The sequence below is a fragment of the Polypterus senegalus genome, chromosome 9, assembly GCF_016835505.1.
Source record: "Polypterus senegalus isolate Bchr_013 chromosome 9, ASM1683550v1, whole genome shotgun sequence".
NCBI classification, from domain to species: domain Eukaryota; kingdom Metazoa; phylum Chordata; class Cladistia; order Polypteriformes; family Polypteridae; genus Polypterus; species Polypterus senegalus.
This window is the reverse complement of record NC_053162.1, coordinates 72,031,791-72,046,785: the sequence shown is the minus strand read 5'-3', so window position 1 is coordinate 72,046,785 and position 14,995 is coordinate 72,031,791. Positions and strand designations below refer to the sequence as shown.

At 36.0% G+C, this 14,995-nt stretch overlaps 1 protein-coding gene across 2 annotated transcripts in view; it reads right to left on the bottom strand.

The window, feature by feature from the left end:
- The window catches only part of LOC120535420 (B-cadherin-like), a 43,766-nt gene extending 33,064 nt beyond the window's left edge, over positions 1–10,702 (bottom strand). The window contains exons 1-4 of one of the 2 annotated variants that reach the window (XM_039763254.1): positions 10,614–10,702; positions 5,350–5,434; positions 5,100–5,242; positions 4,028–4,145 (exon numbers count right to left, since the gene is read on the bottom strand). In XM_039763254.1, the coding sequence (XP_039619188.1) occupies positions 4,028–4,145; positions 5,100–5,144 (163 nt within the window). In that variant the 5' untranslated portion in view covers positions 5,145–5,242; positions 5,350–5,434; positions 10,614–10,702. Of the gene's footprint in view, positions 1–4,027; positions 4,146–5,099; positions 5,311–5,349; positions 5,435–10,613 lie in introns of those variants that run through there. The other variant, XM_039763253.1, reaches the window with a different exon arrangement.
- Between the last annotated feature and the right edge of the window lie 4,293 nt (positions 10,703–14,995).

Below are 14,995 nucleotides of genomic sequence, written 5' to 3'. Positions count from 1 at the left end.
AACTGTCAACATATTAGCATACTTAAACACTTCTGTATATACAGTGCATCCGGAAAGTATTCACAGCGCATCACTTTTTCCACATTGTTATGTTACAGCCTTATTCCAAAATGGATTAAATTCTTTTCCTCAGAATTCTACACACACACATGAAAAGTTTACTTGAGATTTTTGCAAATTTATTAATAAAAAAAAAATAAAATAAAAAATTGAGAAAGCACATGTACATAAGTATTCATAGCCTTTGCCATGAAGCTCAAAATTGAGCTCAGGTGTATCCCGTTTCCTTGATCATCCTTGAGATGTTTCTGCAGCTTAACTGGAGTCCACCTGTGGTAAATTCAGTTGATTAGACATGATTTGGAAAGGCACACACCTGTCTATATAAAGGTCCCACAGTTGACAGTTCATGTCAGAGCACAAACCAAGCATGAGGTCAAAGGAATTGTCTGTAGACCTCCGAGAAAGGATTGTCTCGAGGCACAAATCTGGGGAAGGTTACAGAAAAATTTCTGCTGCTTTGAAGGTCCCAAAGAGCACAGTGGCCTCCATTATCCATAAGTGGAAGAAGTTCGAAACCACCAAGACTCTTCCTAGAGCTGGCCAGCCATCAAAACTGAGTGATCGGGGGAGAAGGGCCTTAGTCAGGGAGGTGACCAAGAACCCGATGGTCACTCTGTCAGAGCTCCAGAGGTCCTATGTGGAGAGAGGAGAACGTTCCAGAAGGACAGCCATCTCTGCAGCAATCCACCAATCAGGACTGTATGGTAGAGTGGCCAGACGGAAGCCACTCCTTAGTAAAAGGCACATGGCAGTCCACCTGGAGTTAACCAAAAAGGCACCTGAAGGACTCTCAAACCATGAGAAACAAAATTCTCTGGTCTCATGAGACAAAGATTGAACTCTTTGGTGTGAATGCCAGGCATCACGTTTGGAGGAAACCAGGCACCACTCATCACCAGGCCAATACCATCCCTACAGTGAAGCATGGTGGTGGCAGCATCATGCTGTGGGAATGCTTTTCAGCAGCAGGAACCAGGAGACTAGTCAGGATAAAGGGAAAGATGACTGCAGCAATGTACAGAGACATCCTGGATGAAAACCTGCTCCAGAGTGCTCTTGACCTCAGACTGGGGCGACGGTTCATCTTTCAACAGGACAACGACCCTAAGCACACAGCCAAGATATCAAAGGAGTGGCTTTAGGACAACTCTGTGAATGTCCTCGAGTGGCCCAGCCAGAGCCCAGACTTGAATCCGATTGAACATCTCTGGAGAGATCTTAAAATGGCTGTGCACCGACGCTTCAAATCCAACCTAATGGAGCTTGAGAGGTGCTGCAAAGAGGAATGGGTAAAACTGGCCAAGGATAGGTGTGCCAAGCTTATGGCATCATATTCAAAAAGACTTGAGGCTGTAATTGCTGCCAAAGGTACATCGACAAAGTACTGAGCAAAGGCTGTGAATACTTATGTACATATGATTTCTCAGTTTTTTAATTTTTAATAAATTTGCAAAAGCCTCAAGTAAACTTATTTCATGTTGTCATTATGGGGTGTTTTGTGTAGAATTCGGATGAAAAAAATGATTTTAATCCATTTTGGAATAAGGCTGTAACATAAAATATGGAAAAGTGATGTGCTGTGAATACTTTCCGGATGCACTGTAGCTTTAAATTTAACCCTATTTACAGAATCTCCATTTCTATCACAATGTCCCCTAGACACTAATTCCTGGCAGCAAACCAAGGTCATTGAATCTACCGTACTAGTCACCCAAGAACAGCCCAATTCTCTCTCTCACCATTTTATTGTGCTTTGCCACTGGATGTCATGAAATGGGATTTGCATATAGAACAGCCAAACAAATTATTATTAACATCTAAAAAGGAAACTAGGCTATAGCAGGATAAAGAGAAGCAATAATAGAGTGTGGACGATTTGATGAAAGTGATGTTCAGTGATAAATCACAAATCTACATTGGCCAAAAGATACCTAATCTTACATTTGGTGTTATTCTAATGAAATACACAGATTACTGCCTGAATAAAAGCAACATAATTACATGGAACTGAATGGACTCTCTCTCAAACATACCACACAGTTTGACAAAGATTATGTCTCAGATGCTGATGTAAGTAACACTGGAGTACCACAAGAACAGGATTGTCTTTTCTCTTCACTCTGTACACCTCCGGTTAAAATTTCAGCACCAGGTCAGGTCACTTACAGAAACTCAGAGGATTCTGCACTTATTGACTGTATTGAAAAGGGTCATGAGACAAACCATAGGAGTTGGAGAAATCTGTTTCTCGGCGCAGAAAAAAGTAACTTATCAGCAAAATCAAGGAATTGGTCATTGACTTTTGACACACCAAAGACCTTGTGTGTACAGTCACTATTTAGGGAATTGATTTGTATGTTGTGCACTTGTAGAAGTACTTGGGGGAGCGTTGGGTGGTATCCCCGAACACAGAGGAACTATACAAGGACAGAGCAGATATTTTTTTTCTTAGGAGACTGCATTCCTTTAATGTGGGTAGAGACATTCATCACACCATCTACTACTCTGATGGCCAGTGCAATTTTCTACACAGTGGTGTTGTGGGCTGGTAAACATCAAAATCATCAAGACATGGGCAAGCCCAGTTATAGGACACACTCTGGACCCCATAGAGTTAGTAACAAATGAAAGAATCAAAACAAGTCTGAGTGCCATTATAGACAATATTGTACACAGTAACAAGGCAGACTTTCAGCCAATGAATTATTCAACAGAACTACAAGGTCTCCTTCATACCAATACCAATAGCCAGCATAATGCCTCAGTCACAGCTTTTCTAATGTTATTCCTTTTTAGTCATTCTGGTAAGTGTACTGTATGTATATAAAAGCAATCTGTAAAAATCCAAATTTGCACCTGGGGACAAAATACTCGGTCATGTCAGGGAAAATGGCCACCAATACCTCAAAAGTTAACAGATGTACACTGAAATGTTGGATACTCCTGACTCAATTGCTAGAAAATAGATTTGGTGATGAAGTAAATTTCAGGATCATAATGTATCTTGTCACAGAGCAAAGAATGTTACTTTTTGTTCTGAAGAAAATGCTTCATCAACTCCAACAGTGGCCAGCAAACTGAAAATATTTGGCGAAAAATTAACACTCCATGACAAGGCTCCACCCTCCAAAGCTGATCTGTCAACTGCTATCAGAAAAAGCTGCTGGAACCAGCTTGATGTTGATTGTTTTTCATTGGAAAAGCCAACGCCTCAAAGAATTCTGGGCCTCATACGCCTGAGTAGGATCAACACAGTACCAACTGAATTTTTTGTTGACGATTCCATAACTTATCCCTCTACTTGATCTGGGAAAAAACATGCTATCAATTTGTGTGGGGTATGTTTCACGAAGCCAAACACAAATTGCTGTGATTTAGCTGTAGTTTACTTACTAGGAGGTTAAAAAAAAGCACTCCATTACCTAACGCTGCTTTTTCTTCGTTTCCAACACCGAAAAGGAGAGTCGTATTCCTAGAAGTACGCACTAGGGCCAACGAGGAAGAAAAACGACAGATGCTTCAGCCCGACAGCCACACCTTTATGCAGTATACAGTACTCAGTTTCGTACAGCAGCTACACAATCCCACGACACAACACCCCGCAATACAAAAAAGCCAAAGCCGCAGGCATCCAAGCGCCAATACCATCTTTAAACTTTTTACTTTCTCGATAACTCGAAACGCGTACAACGACTGACCGTTTTAAAGGTTAGCAATTGATCACGTCATTCTTCTAGTGATATTGATTTGACCGATATAAACTAACGGACCAGTGGATAACCAAAAAATGTAAATCGATTGCCTACTGTATTAAACACGGAATGAAAATATCTGAATACTGATCGTGCACCTTATAAACTTTATAGACTTTAAAAGACAAAACGCCCTCTAAACCGAGAAGTATGCGAATGGATTTGCTTCTATAAAGACCTGACGAGACTACGCAGAAGTAAAGCTCACTTACCTCGACCCAGTATTTTACCCCGGTGCAGTCGTTCTCTGTGAACTGTGAAGAGAAAGTTGTCGGATGAAAAGCCGGGCTGGCATGGTTTGGTTTCTCGGCAAAATCCTCCCGTCCATATCTGAAACAATATTTTCATTGTGAATACTGCGTTATACACTTGACGACTGAGACAATAAAAAGGAATGGTCTAACGGACTAACAAGACGAGAGAAAAAAAAAAAAACATTTTGGCAAAATGTGTTACCGTTTGAATTATTTAGAAGTTTCACTGCCTAGTAAATACATTTACAGAATTAAAAATATATTGTAACTGAAAACAAAACACGAGCACACTGAAACAAAAACGAACGAAATACTGCATCAATTTTGGGTAATCCGTAATATAAAACAAACATGTTAGTCTAGAAGTACTTTGAAGAGGGAATGCTGGGGCATTTTTGGTTTAAGAACGCCGTATTCATCGCAATTTGAATTCAGTTTCACGGAACGTGACCACTTGCAAATCGTATCAGGTGCAGAAAGTCATTCAAAAACATTTAAAAAATGCCCCTCACTAAACTCAAACCAATCGCTACATTCACCGAGTGAAATTTTTATCTAGCCACCCAACCCCCACCCCAATCGCTCCGAGGAGAGGAAAAAAAGAAAAAAAGTGGAGGGCGCCCTAACACCGAGACGATCAGGCAGGTAAAGGCGGGGCTGCAGTAGGAATTCTTAAACTTACAAATACACTGCTCAAGTTGATAGTTTTAAAGAAATTCCTAGTGAAAGCAGTTTTATTTGAACACTGTTAAACAGGTGGATGGAGCATTCAAGTTTGGGGAACTAAAAAGCCAAACCACACTCGAACCGAATTTCATAAAGCTAGCCGGAGTTTACTGTGGCCCAATTAGACTTCGGGTTCTCCACACAGTATAAAGTATTCATCATGCACCAAGTTTTCAAATAGGGCGATTTACAACCAAAAAGATACTTGACGGTCAGTTTCGCTAAAAAAACGAAAGAGTAGTTAAACATACGAAATGATACGTAAAACACTGTGAACTTAATATGAAATTAAAATTCGACTTACCTGTAGAAAAACAGTAATTGCCGTAAGTGGTAACCGCCACCCCATCAGCTTTCTGTTGATTAAATCTTCAGTTCAGTATAAAACACTCGAAACCAGGCCTATGCGTCTTCACCAAGAAAAAATCCAACGAAACTGCGACACACCTAAGCAAGCAGGAAATCCAGACTGAGTTTAATCGCTGGCAAGATTGCCCTGATAATGGTGGACGACGTCATGCAGGTAGCCTCGCCCTCAAAGTTTAACGACTCACTTTCCAAATATGGACACATCCTTCAACCTGTGTGTCTCAACAGGTAAAGTAGCGGCACCTCCTGGGTCCTAATGCGTGTATGTTTCTAGAAGGCAAAAAAAAGTCAAAATCGTCTGCTTGTGTTAATTTTCCGACGTCTAGTAGTAAAATACCCTGTCTCTACCTGTTATAGAACCTCTTTCAGTCTTAATTATGTTTACATAATCTACAATTTAGCTTGGCTGATGAAAACAGCAGGGCTATAATTCAAGTTTATGCTATTCCACTATAAATCCATATATATATATTGTAATCAAGTCACTATATAAAGATTGGTTGATTAAATATATATGAATATTGATGTTGCATTACAGTATAGGGATTGTAAGTTTTTTTATTTAGTTTCACTGTTTAAGAATAGTAAAAACCATTCTTCTGAACAAAACTCTGTCATCAAAAAAGTTAATATAAACTGTGTGAGATTTTTATGATTTTGTTTCTCCCTTATGCAACTAGGTTATTCATCATGTCCTTGACCAGCTTTTTTGTTAAACAACATATTCCATCTGCATTGGCTGCAAGGGATGACCAGCCCTGGATGAGATACCAGTCCTTAGCACAACCAGCACTCATAAGAACATAAGAAATCTGTCAAAAGAGAAGAATTTGCTTGTTTACTAAATAGCTAGGCACTCTCAATGTCTCATCCAGATACTTCTTAAAGTCTGTTGAAGCTTCAACTACATGTCTTGGTAGTTTTTTCCATAGCTATTTGTGTAAAGAAGTGCTTCCTGTCTTTGTATCTTAAATGCATTTCCCCTTAATTTCCACTTGTGTTGTTGAGTATGTGATTCACCCTTAACCTACAATAATTCTGTTAGATCTAACTTAACAATACCTTTGCAGATTTTGAAGATCTGGATCAGGCCCCCACATTGTCTCCTTTGTTTGAGACTAACACACACTTATAATTTAGAGGTGCTACTTAATCATTACACACATCTGTGTCTTCTAGGAGAAAAAAAGTGAGGAAAAAAATTCCAGAGACCGTTCCAACGTTGGGAATTGAACAATGGTCCCTGGAACTGTGATACAGAAATAGCAACCAGTGTGCCACTCCATTAGAATTCTTGGCTGTGTTTGTTTTGATGTAAAATATACACATATATGATATTCATAAGTGTGATTTGGCTGATGAAAGTAAAGATTAAAACAAAAAGAAATGAAATGAAAAACCTGAATCAGGTTTAAGCAGGACTGATAATGAATAGAAGGATGTATAAAATGACAGTAATCACATAGAAACACAGGATTTCACAGGGAGAGAGGAAAGCCTGTTGTTTAGGTAAATCATGCCGCGCTGTGACAGAGGAATGTGAGATGAAACCAACAGCAAGGTTGAAGAAGATGTGCATAGAAGAAGTGACAAATGCAATTGTTCCCATCTCTTGGAATCCTGAAGACTGTAGTAAAATGAGGAAGGGAATTCTGGGAGCCACTTGTGATGTTAGATAAAATATGATAAGGGCCATCTTGATTCACTTAACGATAGTCTTAGATATAAGTGAATTTGTATTTGTTTTGGCAGAATTATGAGAAAACAAATAACAATTTTACTGAATAGAATACGGCAAACATTATACTGTTTTTAACATACTAATGAAAATAGTATAGTAAATTAAAATTCACACTATGCCAAACAAATGATGCTCCGTCCAGGGATTGTCCCTGCCTTGTGCATGGTGCTTGCTGGATGGGCATCAGCTTCCCATGATCCTGCCCTGGATATGTGGGTTTGGAAAATGGATGGTTGGACCATTCCAAAAAAGGAAGAATAGGATAAAGGTCCATACCTTGAGCAAAATTAGTTCTACACTGCAAAAAAAAAAAAAATAATACAAAAGGGCTTTAGCCAGGATTTAGTGGTTGGAAGACACTAAGAAGCTGAATGGCGGAGTTGTGTGGAGGTTAGTAGTGCTCCTTTTCTGGTCAAAGATGGGAGACAAGAATTCTCTTAAGACAATGTGTGTCCACTCCATGATCTGGGCAGTACTGCACCTAACCTTGTATCCGTGTTCACCAGAATACAATACACATTAGGATGTTATACTGCATATTTGGTAATAGAGTCTGCTTTATCCAAATAAACCAAAATACTGATCACAATGAGCTGTTTTATGCAAATCATTTAGTGTGTTAAATATTTGAAAGATGTCAGTATTTTAACATACACTGGAATTGATTGGTATCAAAATAATTTAATATGATATGCAACTTGTAGCTTATTTGATTATAAATATAATGTTGTCAGACTAGTTTAATCCAATTCATGGCTACAGGGAACCAGAGATTATCTTGGCAGCAATGGGTGCAATACAGGAACCAACCTTGGACAGGGTGCCAGTCCATCACAGAGTCCACTCACGCACACATCATCCACATGAGCCCAATTCAGAATCAGAAATAATGATGTAGCATTAGTACCTCAATACACACAGAAACACTCACAGAGACATGGGGAGAACATGGAAATCCTACATAGAGATGACGGCTAGGCATGGGTTTACAACTCAAGACATTAAATGTTTTTGTCATCTTGTAAATCTACATTGTTTGTTTGAAAATGTGCTATATAAATAAATATTGTTGTTGTTGTAAATCCACAAGACTGCAGCAGTAACCACTGTACTGCCTCTGTTAAATGTAGTACATAGGTAGTACAATCTCTAGTTGCAGAACACTTGTCAAAAAGAAAAACTTTAATAAAAATCCACTAATGCTTAATTACACACAGGAAATGTCTTTAATAAGGTGTGCATTTTGTTTTAATTACTTAAAACATAACACATTTGCTAAAACATTGATAAAGAACACCAATCAGCACAAAGGTCAATAAAGTTGTCATCCACATAATTAAACAAAAATCCTTCTCTTTCTAGTATTGTATATTCCAGCAACAGGTAGATCATACAGTATTCAGTGGTCTGTGCATGAAAAGGTATCGTGGAATGCAGGCTATGTCAAAAACACTAGGTCTGGTTATCTTTTATAGAATGAACAATTATTTAAGCAACTGAATATAGCCTTTATCAGTTGTCGTATTCTGGGCCAGGATTTAAGTGATATTGCCAAAGGTTAAATGCTGAAATAGCTGGTCCACAACAGGACTACTGATAGATAAAACAAAATTATGAACACCGCAGAGCACAAGGACTTAATGGACATAAAACAGACACTCACTGATCAAGCTCTAATGTTGTCTGTGTGCATAATGTGACTATTTTCTGTGAAGATTTTATTACTGTAATTGACAGTGTCTGGGTATGTTAAAAAAGAAAGCTCTAACAAAGCTAAACACTCAGAGACTAGTTTTCCTAATTGAAAACAAACACCACAATACGTTATTTTTTAATGTTCAGAATTCACATAATAATTCATGCGGTATTCAGCTTGTGTGTTTCTTTAAAACCTGTTTAATCTCATCTGTCCATATCTTTATTCATTATACATTTCTCTCCAGACACTACATACTGTATTCCTTTAAAATGATCTTGAAAGTAACAGTGGCACATATTAAAAATGAGATATCTAACCATCATTCATCCATCCTCTGTCAAAAATTTTATACCTTTTATGGGTCCACTCAGACTTAAGTGCAAAACAGAAGAGGAACACAGACTCCCATGCCACCTACCCCATGTACATTATCAAACCAATGTACAGTTAGTGGAGTGTCCTCAGTGTCAGAGACTATACGACTTTTATTGTTAAGACAGAAATTTAACAAGTAAAGTGCTTTCTGTCTAAGGAACGGATCTGTATATATATAAAAAAATATTTCTGTGGTTGAGCTGCACAGGTATACGGTTGTTAGTGCTGTTATCTCATGGGGTTCAAATAACTATCTCTATGCAGTCTGCATGTTTTTCTTTCTTCTGTTTGTCCCTGAAAATTGATTACTATTTAAATTTATCTTTGTTTGTTCCTTTAAAAAAATTGGTCTGTCTAATTCATTTATACCCTCTTTAATAGCATCACAAGCTCTTTTTTATATGCAAAACAATTTACCAACATACGTAACAAAACAGAAGCAGCAAAACTGTGTTTTAGATCCAGAAAGTAAGATAAATAAAACAGTACACAAGGAAAGAGAAGGACCTTGAATGATCTTTCTTTCAGAATTCAACAGGATAAAACAAAGTTTTCATACTAACCCCAAACATTGATATTGATATCCGTCTATCCACCCATCTCCGTAGCCTGCTTAATTTTTATTTGAATGCTGTTTGTAATTGTATTATGCTTTTTTGCTTTTTTTTGTGAGCCAAACTGTTAACACTGCTTTTGTCTCCTTAAGAAATGCAAGTCTACAAAGCCAAATCACTACAACACTTACCAAAACATGGAGAAGGCATTTAGTGCACAGTTGTAACATAAAGCCTAACCACTCCTGGTTTAAAAAAGAGCAACTTAACAAGCCAGTGGGATTTGTCTTGTCTACTCCATTCTTTGAGCAACAAAATGAGTAAATACCACCCTGGGCGTTTTGCCTCTGAAGCATTCAACACTGTGCATGCAATTCAGTACCTCTGTAGTATAAAGATTACTTTGCTATTTTTTTTTACCCAACCCATTACTTTAAGTGATCTGTTTTTTTAATCACTTTTAAAGTAGGCAGATTAGGTGTAATTTAATTTATGCCTTTTAAGTATATGCATGTATTTCTTTATACTAGAGAAAAAGGCTGTAAACTGGTATTCAGCTATGTATTTAAATCCAAAATGTATTTTGGGCAGCAGTATATTACCGCTTTTTGTCAAATATGTTATTGTAACCCCACTACTATCAATAAATAATGAATAGAGGCCAGTGTAGTACCTGTGTGTATGTACGTATATGTATATATATATATATATATATATAACCATCATTCATCCATATATATATATATATATATATATATATATATATATATATATATATATATATACTTATAGCTGGAGATCAACAAAGGGAGAAAATAAGTCATATCTTAAAATTGTTTTTTATTCCTAAGCTTTCGATTCCTTCTGGGAATCATCCTCAGAGGAATACATACATATATACATATACATACATACATACATATATACAGTATATGTGCATGTACATACACATATACATATATTGTATATGAGAGAGAAAGCGAGATAAAGATGCACACCCACATATATAAAAGAAGTATAAAAAGTAAAAAACTGTTGTTTCTGTTATGCCAATTTATAATGAATCATATAGGTACTTACCTGTGTAATATTTCAGGTCCTCTAAATGAATCAGAGTAACTCTCTACTGCATAATGAGAACACTGTGTGTATATTAAGCAGAGACTGGGCACTTTGTAAAGTGCACCACATAATAGTGCTATTCAGTTCCTATTTTCTGAAGACCACAGGATCCTAAAGCCTGCCTTCTTAAGGCCATTATAGCCAACAGCAACATCAACCACAGATGACTGTATTAGAATGGAAATGCACTGGATGTCAAATGTTTTATTTTCCCATTGACAAGTATGATTTTTCAATACTTAAACATGTGTAACACATTTCAGGCTCTTTGTGTATGTTATCAGTCATAAATTACTTGATCATTTTATATCATTAACAAATTGTTTTGATAAGCACTTACTGTATGTAAAGTAGACTTTTGGGTAAACAGCAAATTTTTTTCTACTTTCCTGCAATAATAAGTATCCAATATTTTATTAAGTGCTTTTTTTAAATTAAAAATTGTATAAAATGGTGCCCTAATGAATATTACATAATGCAAGAAACATTGGTGGGACAGGGCCAGAATATCAGGGAGTTTCACAAGCTGGATTTATTTTCTTTAATTTTGATGATGAAAGTCAAAAAAAAAAAAAAAAACAGATCTGCATTAAAAGTATCAAATTCTCCATTAACACTTCCCATTCATACACAAATTGCTTAAGTTGCTGCTTCAGTTAGATCAGTTGATGGTTTCCTGGTAAAAGTACTGTAATACAAACTGCATACTTGCTGAAAGCTCTTTCTTTCAAGCATTTTGAAATCACTTCTTTTGTCTTTAGTTTCAGTTTATGGTTACAAACCTAGCTCTTTATATTTTTTATTATAGTTTAAAAAATGGCCTTGTTGTCACTGAGAGTATTATCAGTTTTATGTATATAACACACAGTTTGTCCAGTTTTACACACACACACACAAAGTGTGTAAAACTTGTCAGCCAAAAAGATGATTGAATATTCCCTTATAAAATGGTCTGATGGTTTATTTTAAACTTCACTGCTTTGCTCATTGGTTTGCACTACCTATTGTGATGATTTAATAGGCAGTATGTGTATGGTACAATTCTGTATACAGTTCCTTACCTGCAGGATGGATTAAAAGATTATAAAAGGTGCACCTTGTTGCTGCTGATGATTTGAGTGATTAGTCTGCTGGATTACACAGGCACACTGGTCTGATTCTAACTCATGTGTAGAACTCAGCAACACTCCTAAATATCTGCTGTGCAGCCATTCCATGCAAAAAATGGAGCATTCTGGATCTTTTGATGTTGGCAATTCATCTATCCTAAACTCTCTCAATAAACTGTCTATGAATACCCTTTGTTTTTGTGGCCTTTAATCGTCTGAATTTTCTAACGAGATCTATTAACCAAGTGTCAGTGTTGGGAGTAACATTTTCTCTTGTATCATGTTGGAAATTTTTGCACAACTATCCATACATCCATTTCCTAACTTTCCTAATTTAATTTTTCAATTTATTTATTTTTTGATACCAACTCCATTGTCCCTTATTCTTCTAATGGTGACTTTATTCTGTTATTCATTTTTGTTGCCCTCTAATTCTGATATAATGAGATGAGATTGATGAGATTATGTTGTATGGTGTCAGGATACCAGAACACTTGTTCTTTTGTTTTAGATATTGCAACTATTGCTAATTTTTTATTTCCTTATTTTACATTATATAAGAATATTTTATTTCACATACAATTTATACAATTATTACCATAATATATTAAAAGTGCATAATAAATTATATCATATGTTAGTAATTCATTTAATTTATTTTCCATTAATTACTACTGGTAATCTCATTCACCATACAAATTTATGAGATTAAGTGTATTTTAATCTCCTTTAATTTGTAAAACATCCTATTATGGTGCATCCTGTCATGAGTCCTGACCTTGTCTCTTCGCAGTATGAAGTTTGCATGTCCTCCATGTGTTAGTGTACATTTCTATCCAGATACTCCTGTTTCCAGCAATGTTCTAACACATAGGTTAAGCAAACAGGCGATTTAAAACTGACCCTGTCTGTATTGTGCTCAGCTATGGGATGTTCTCCTGTACAGAGGTGGCCCATGCCTTGCATCAAATGCTCTTAGATAGGCAACATGGTCTGGTCATGTTATTAAAATCAGTTAATAGATGATTGACTGTGATGTATTTTAAGAAACATTTCCGTTGTTAATTAAATTCAAATAATAATAATAATAATAATATATTATTGACATTTCCATACCAAGCACATAACACAACTTACAAAATACACGCACTAATAAAATGCATAAGTACACAGAACTAACAAAACAAATACACCACTTGTGGAAGATAGACAAGGTGATCATTGTGCTCAATGTTGTACCCACCATTGATACAATCCCAAATACACTACACAAAAGCCTACAGACATTATATATGAACCAATACACATGCGTAAAACTACAGAAAGCAGCCATTTTAAATACATGTCACATAGTTGGGAAATTCCTTAACACAAACAAAATTTTCTAAAACATATACATATGCAACATAAAAGTATCTCTTGGCCTAGGCCCAATTTAGGCGGTAGCGATGGAACTATCCCAGAATATATATATATAAAACTAATAATAATAATAATGATTATTATTATTATTGTTGTTGTTTCTGGTATATAATGATAAATAGATCAACTACATTAAGGGTAAATAGCAGTAAAACATAATGTTTATTTTTAGGAGCAAAAGTTGTTAAGAAAAGGAATACCTACAACGGAAGTTAAAACTACTTTAAAAATTATTGCTAAAACAATTAAACTTAAAACCGATTTGCTGCTATGAAAGGCTTTGGTTCCTTGTGACCTCGAATTGGATTAGGCGGATTTGAAAAGTTTGAAATTAATTTCTTTGTCGTTTCACTTTGTTATTTTTTATATAGCACACAATTTCTCATTTGGGTAACATTAATGCTATTTAATTTGTTCTAGTAAATACATTTTTTGACAACTGAGCAATGCAGGGCAGTATGTATGTTGTTGATATTAACTATTCATTCATATTTTTCATGCTCTATTTACAACTCAGAGTTGCAGGAAAGTGGAAATCACTTGGGCAGCATGGCATATAACATGGGAACCACCTCTGGACAGAGTGCCAGTCTACCAAATACCACACTCACACAAGCCAGGCCAGTTCAAAGTTTTCAGTCTAAATTGCATATTTTGCATGTGTTTGGGAAGAGGGAGAAGATAAGAGTACTCTGTGCAGACATGAGGCAAACTCACAAGCATCTACCCAGATGGTGACTGGTCTGGGATTCAAACCAGCATGCTGCATGTCATTCTTTTTAAATAAAGTTTATAAATTTCAAAACTGTAAACATCAGAGCAAACCTCTTATAAAACAACCCAACCTTTTGCAAGATGTTTCCAGGTCTCTGTGTCTCTCTCTTACCTTGTAATGTAGTAGTAGTACTAGTAATATTTAAAAAGTGGAATCATAAAATAGCTGGATGGCTGAATACACATTCCTCCTCCTTCAATAAAAAGCATGAAGATTATGCATTAAAATGGTGTGTTCTCTGAGTGTGACTCTAGGGAACATGCAACTAAGGTGTCTGCCATGTAAACAGGTGTTTTTATTCAGCAGTTGTTATGATTTTAGTCTCAGTTTTATATCTTTTTGTAATCTTTACTCCTGTAAATTGATAGTGACTACTACTTCCTCTTTACCCCTGCAACCATAAATTAAATTAAGCAGGTTTGAAAGTAGTAGATAATTTATCATTATTTATGTCTAAGCTAGAAGAACTATTGTTTTGATCTTAATACTAATTTATTTTAATTAAAACAACCAAGTGACTGTGTCTTTGGTCACATATTTTTAGTCTAGTTCTACTCGTTCTACTTTACAGAAACTAATACTGAATTCACAAATACTTTGCTTTTCATTTTACTGAGTGCAGTTTCCATTTGTTCCTTTTCATATAAATTATTCAGTATCTTAATTCATGAGCCCTCATTAATTCTCTTGCCTCAAGTGGCTTTTTGCTTATTGTATGATAGTTTTAACTTGTATTACATTGAAGTCACAGCAGGAGAGACATTTTACATTGGTAACGCCCATGAGAGCAAATAGCAATGTATTTTAACTTCATCTGCTTCTCAGTCTATTTGAACAGCATGCCATAAAGTGAAAGGAAAAAGCAATCCTATGTTTTCTACATTTATTTAAAAAGATATGCATAACCCTTAAAGAAGCTGAAAATTTTACACTTAATTTACCAGTGTACTTAAATAAATGTGACTTTAGACTGCTAAGCTGGAAATATGAGAGACTGAATCATCCTCTTCCCGAACATAAACTAACACCCTCTG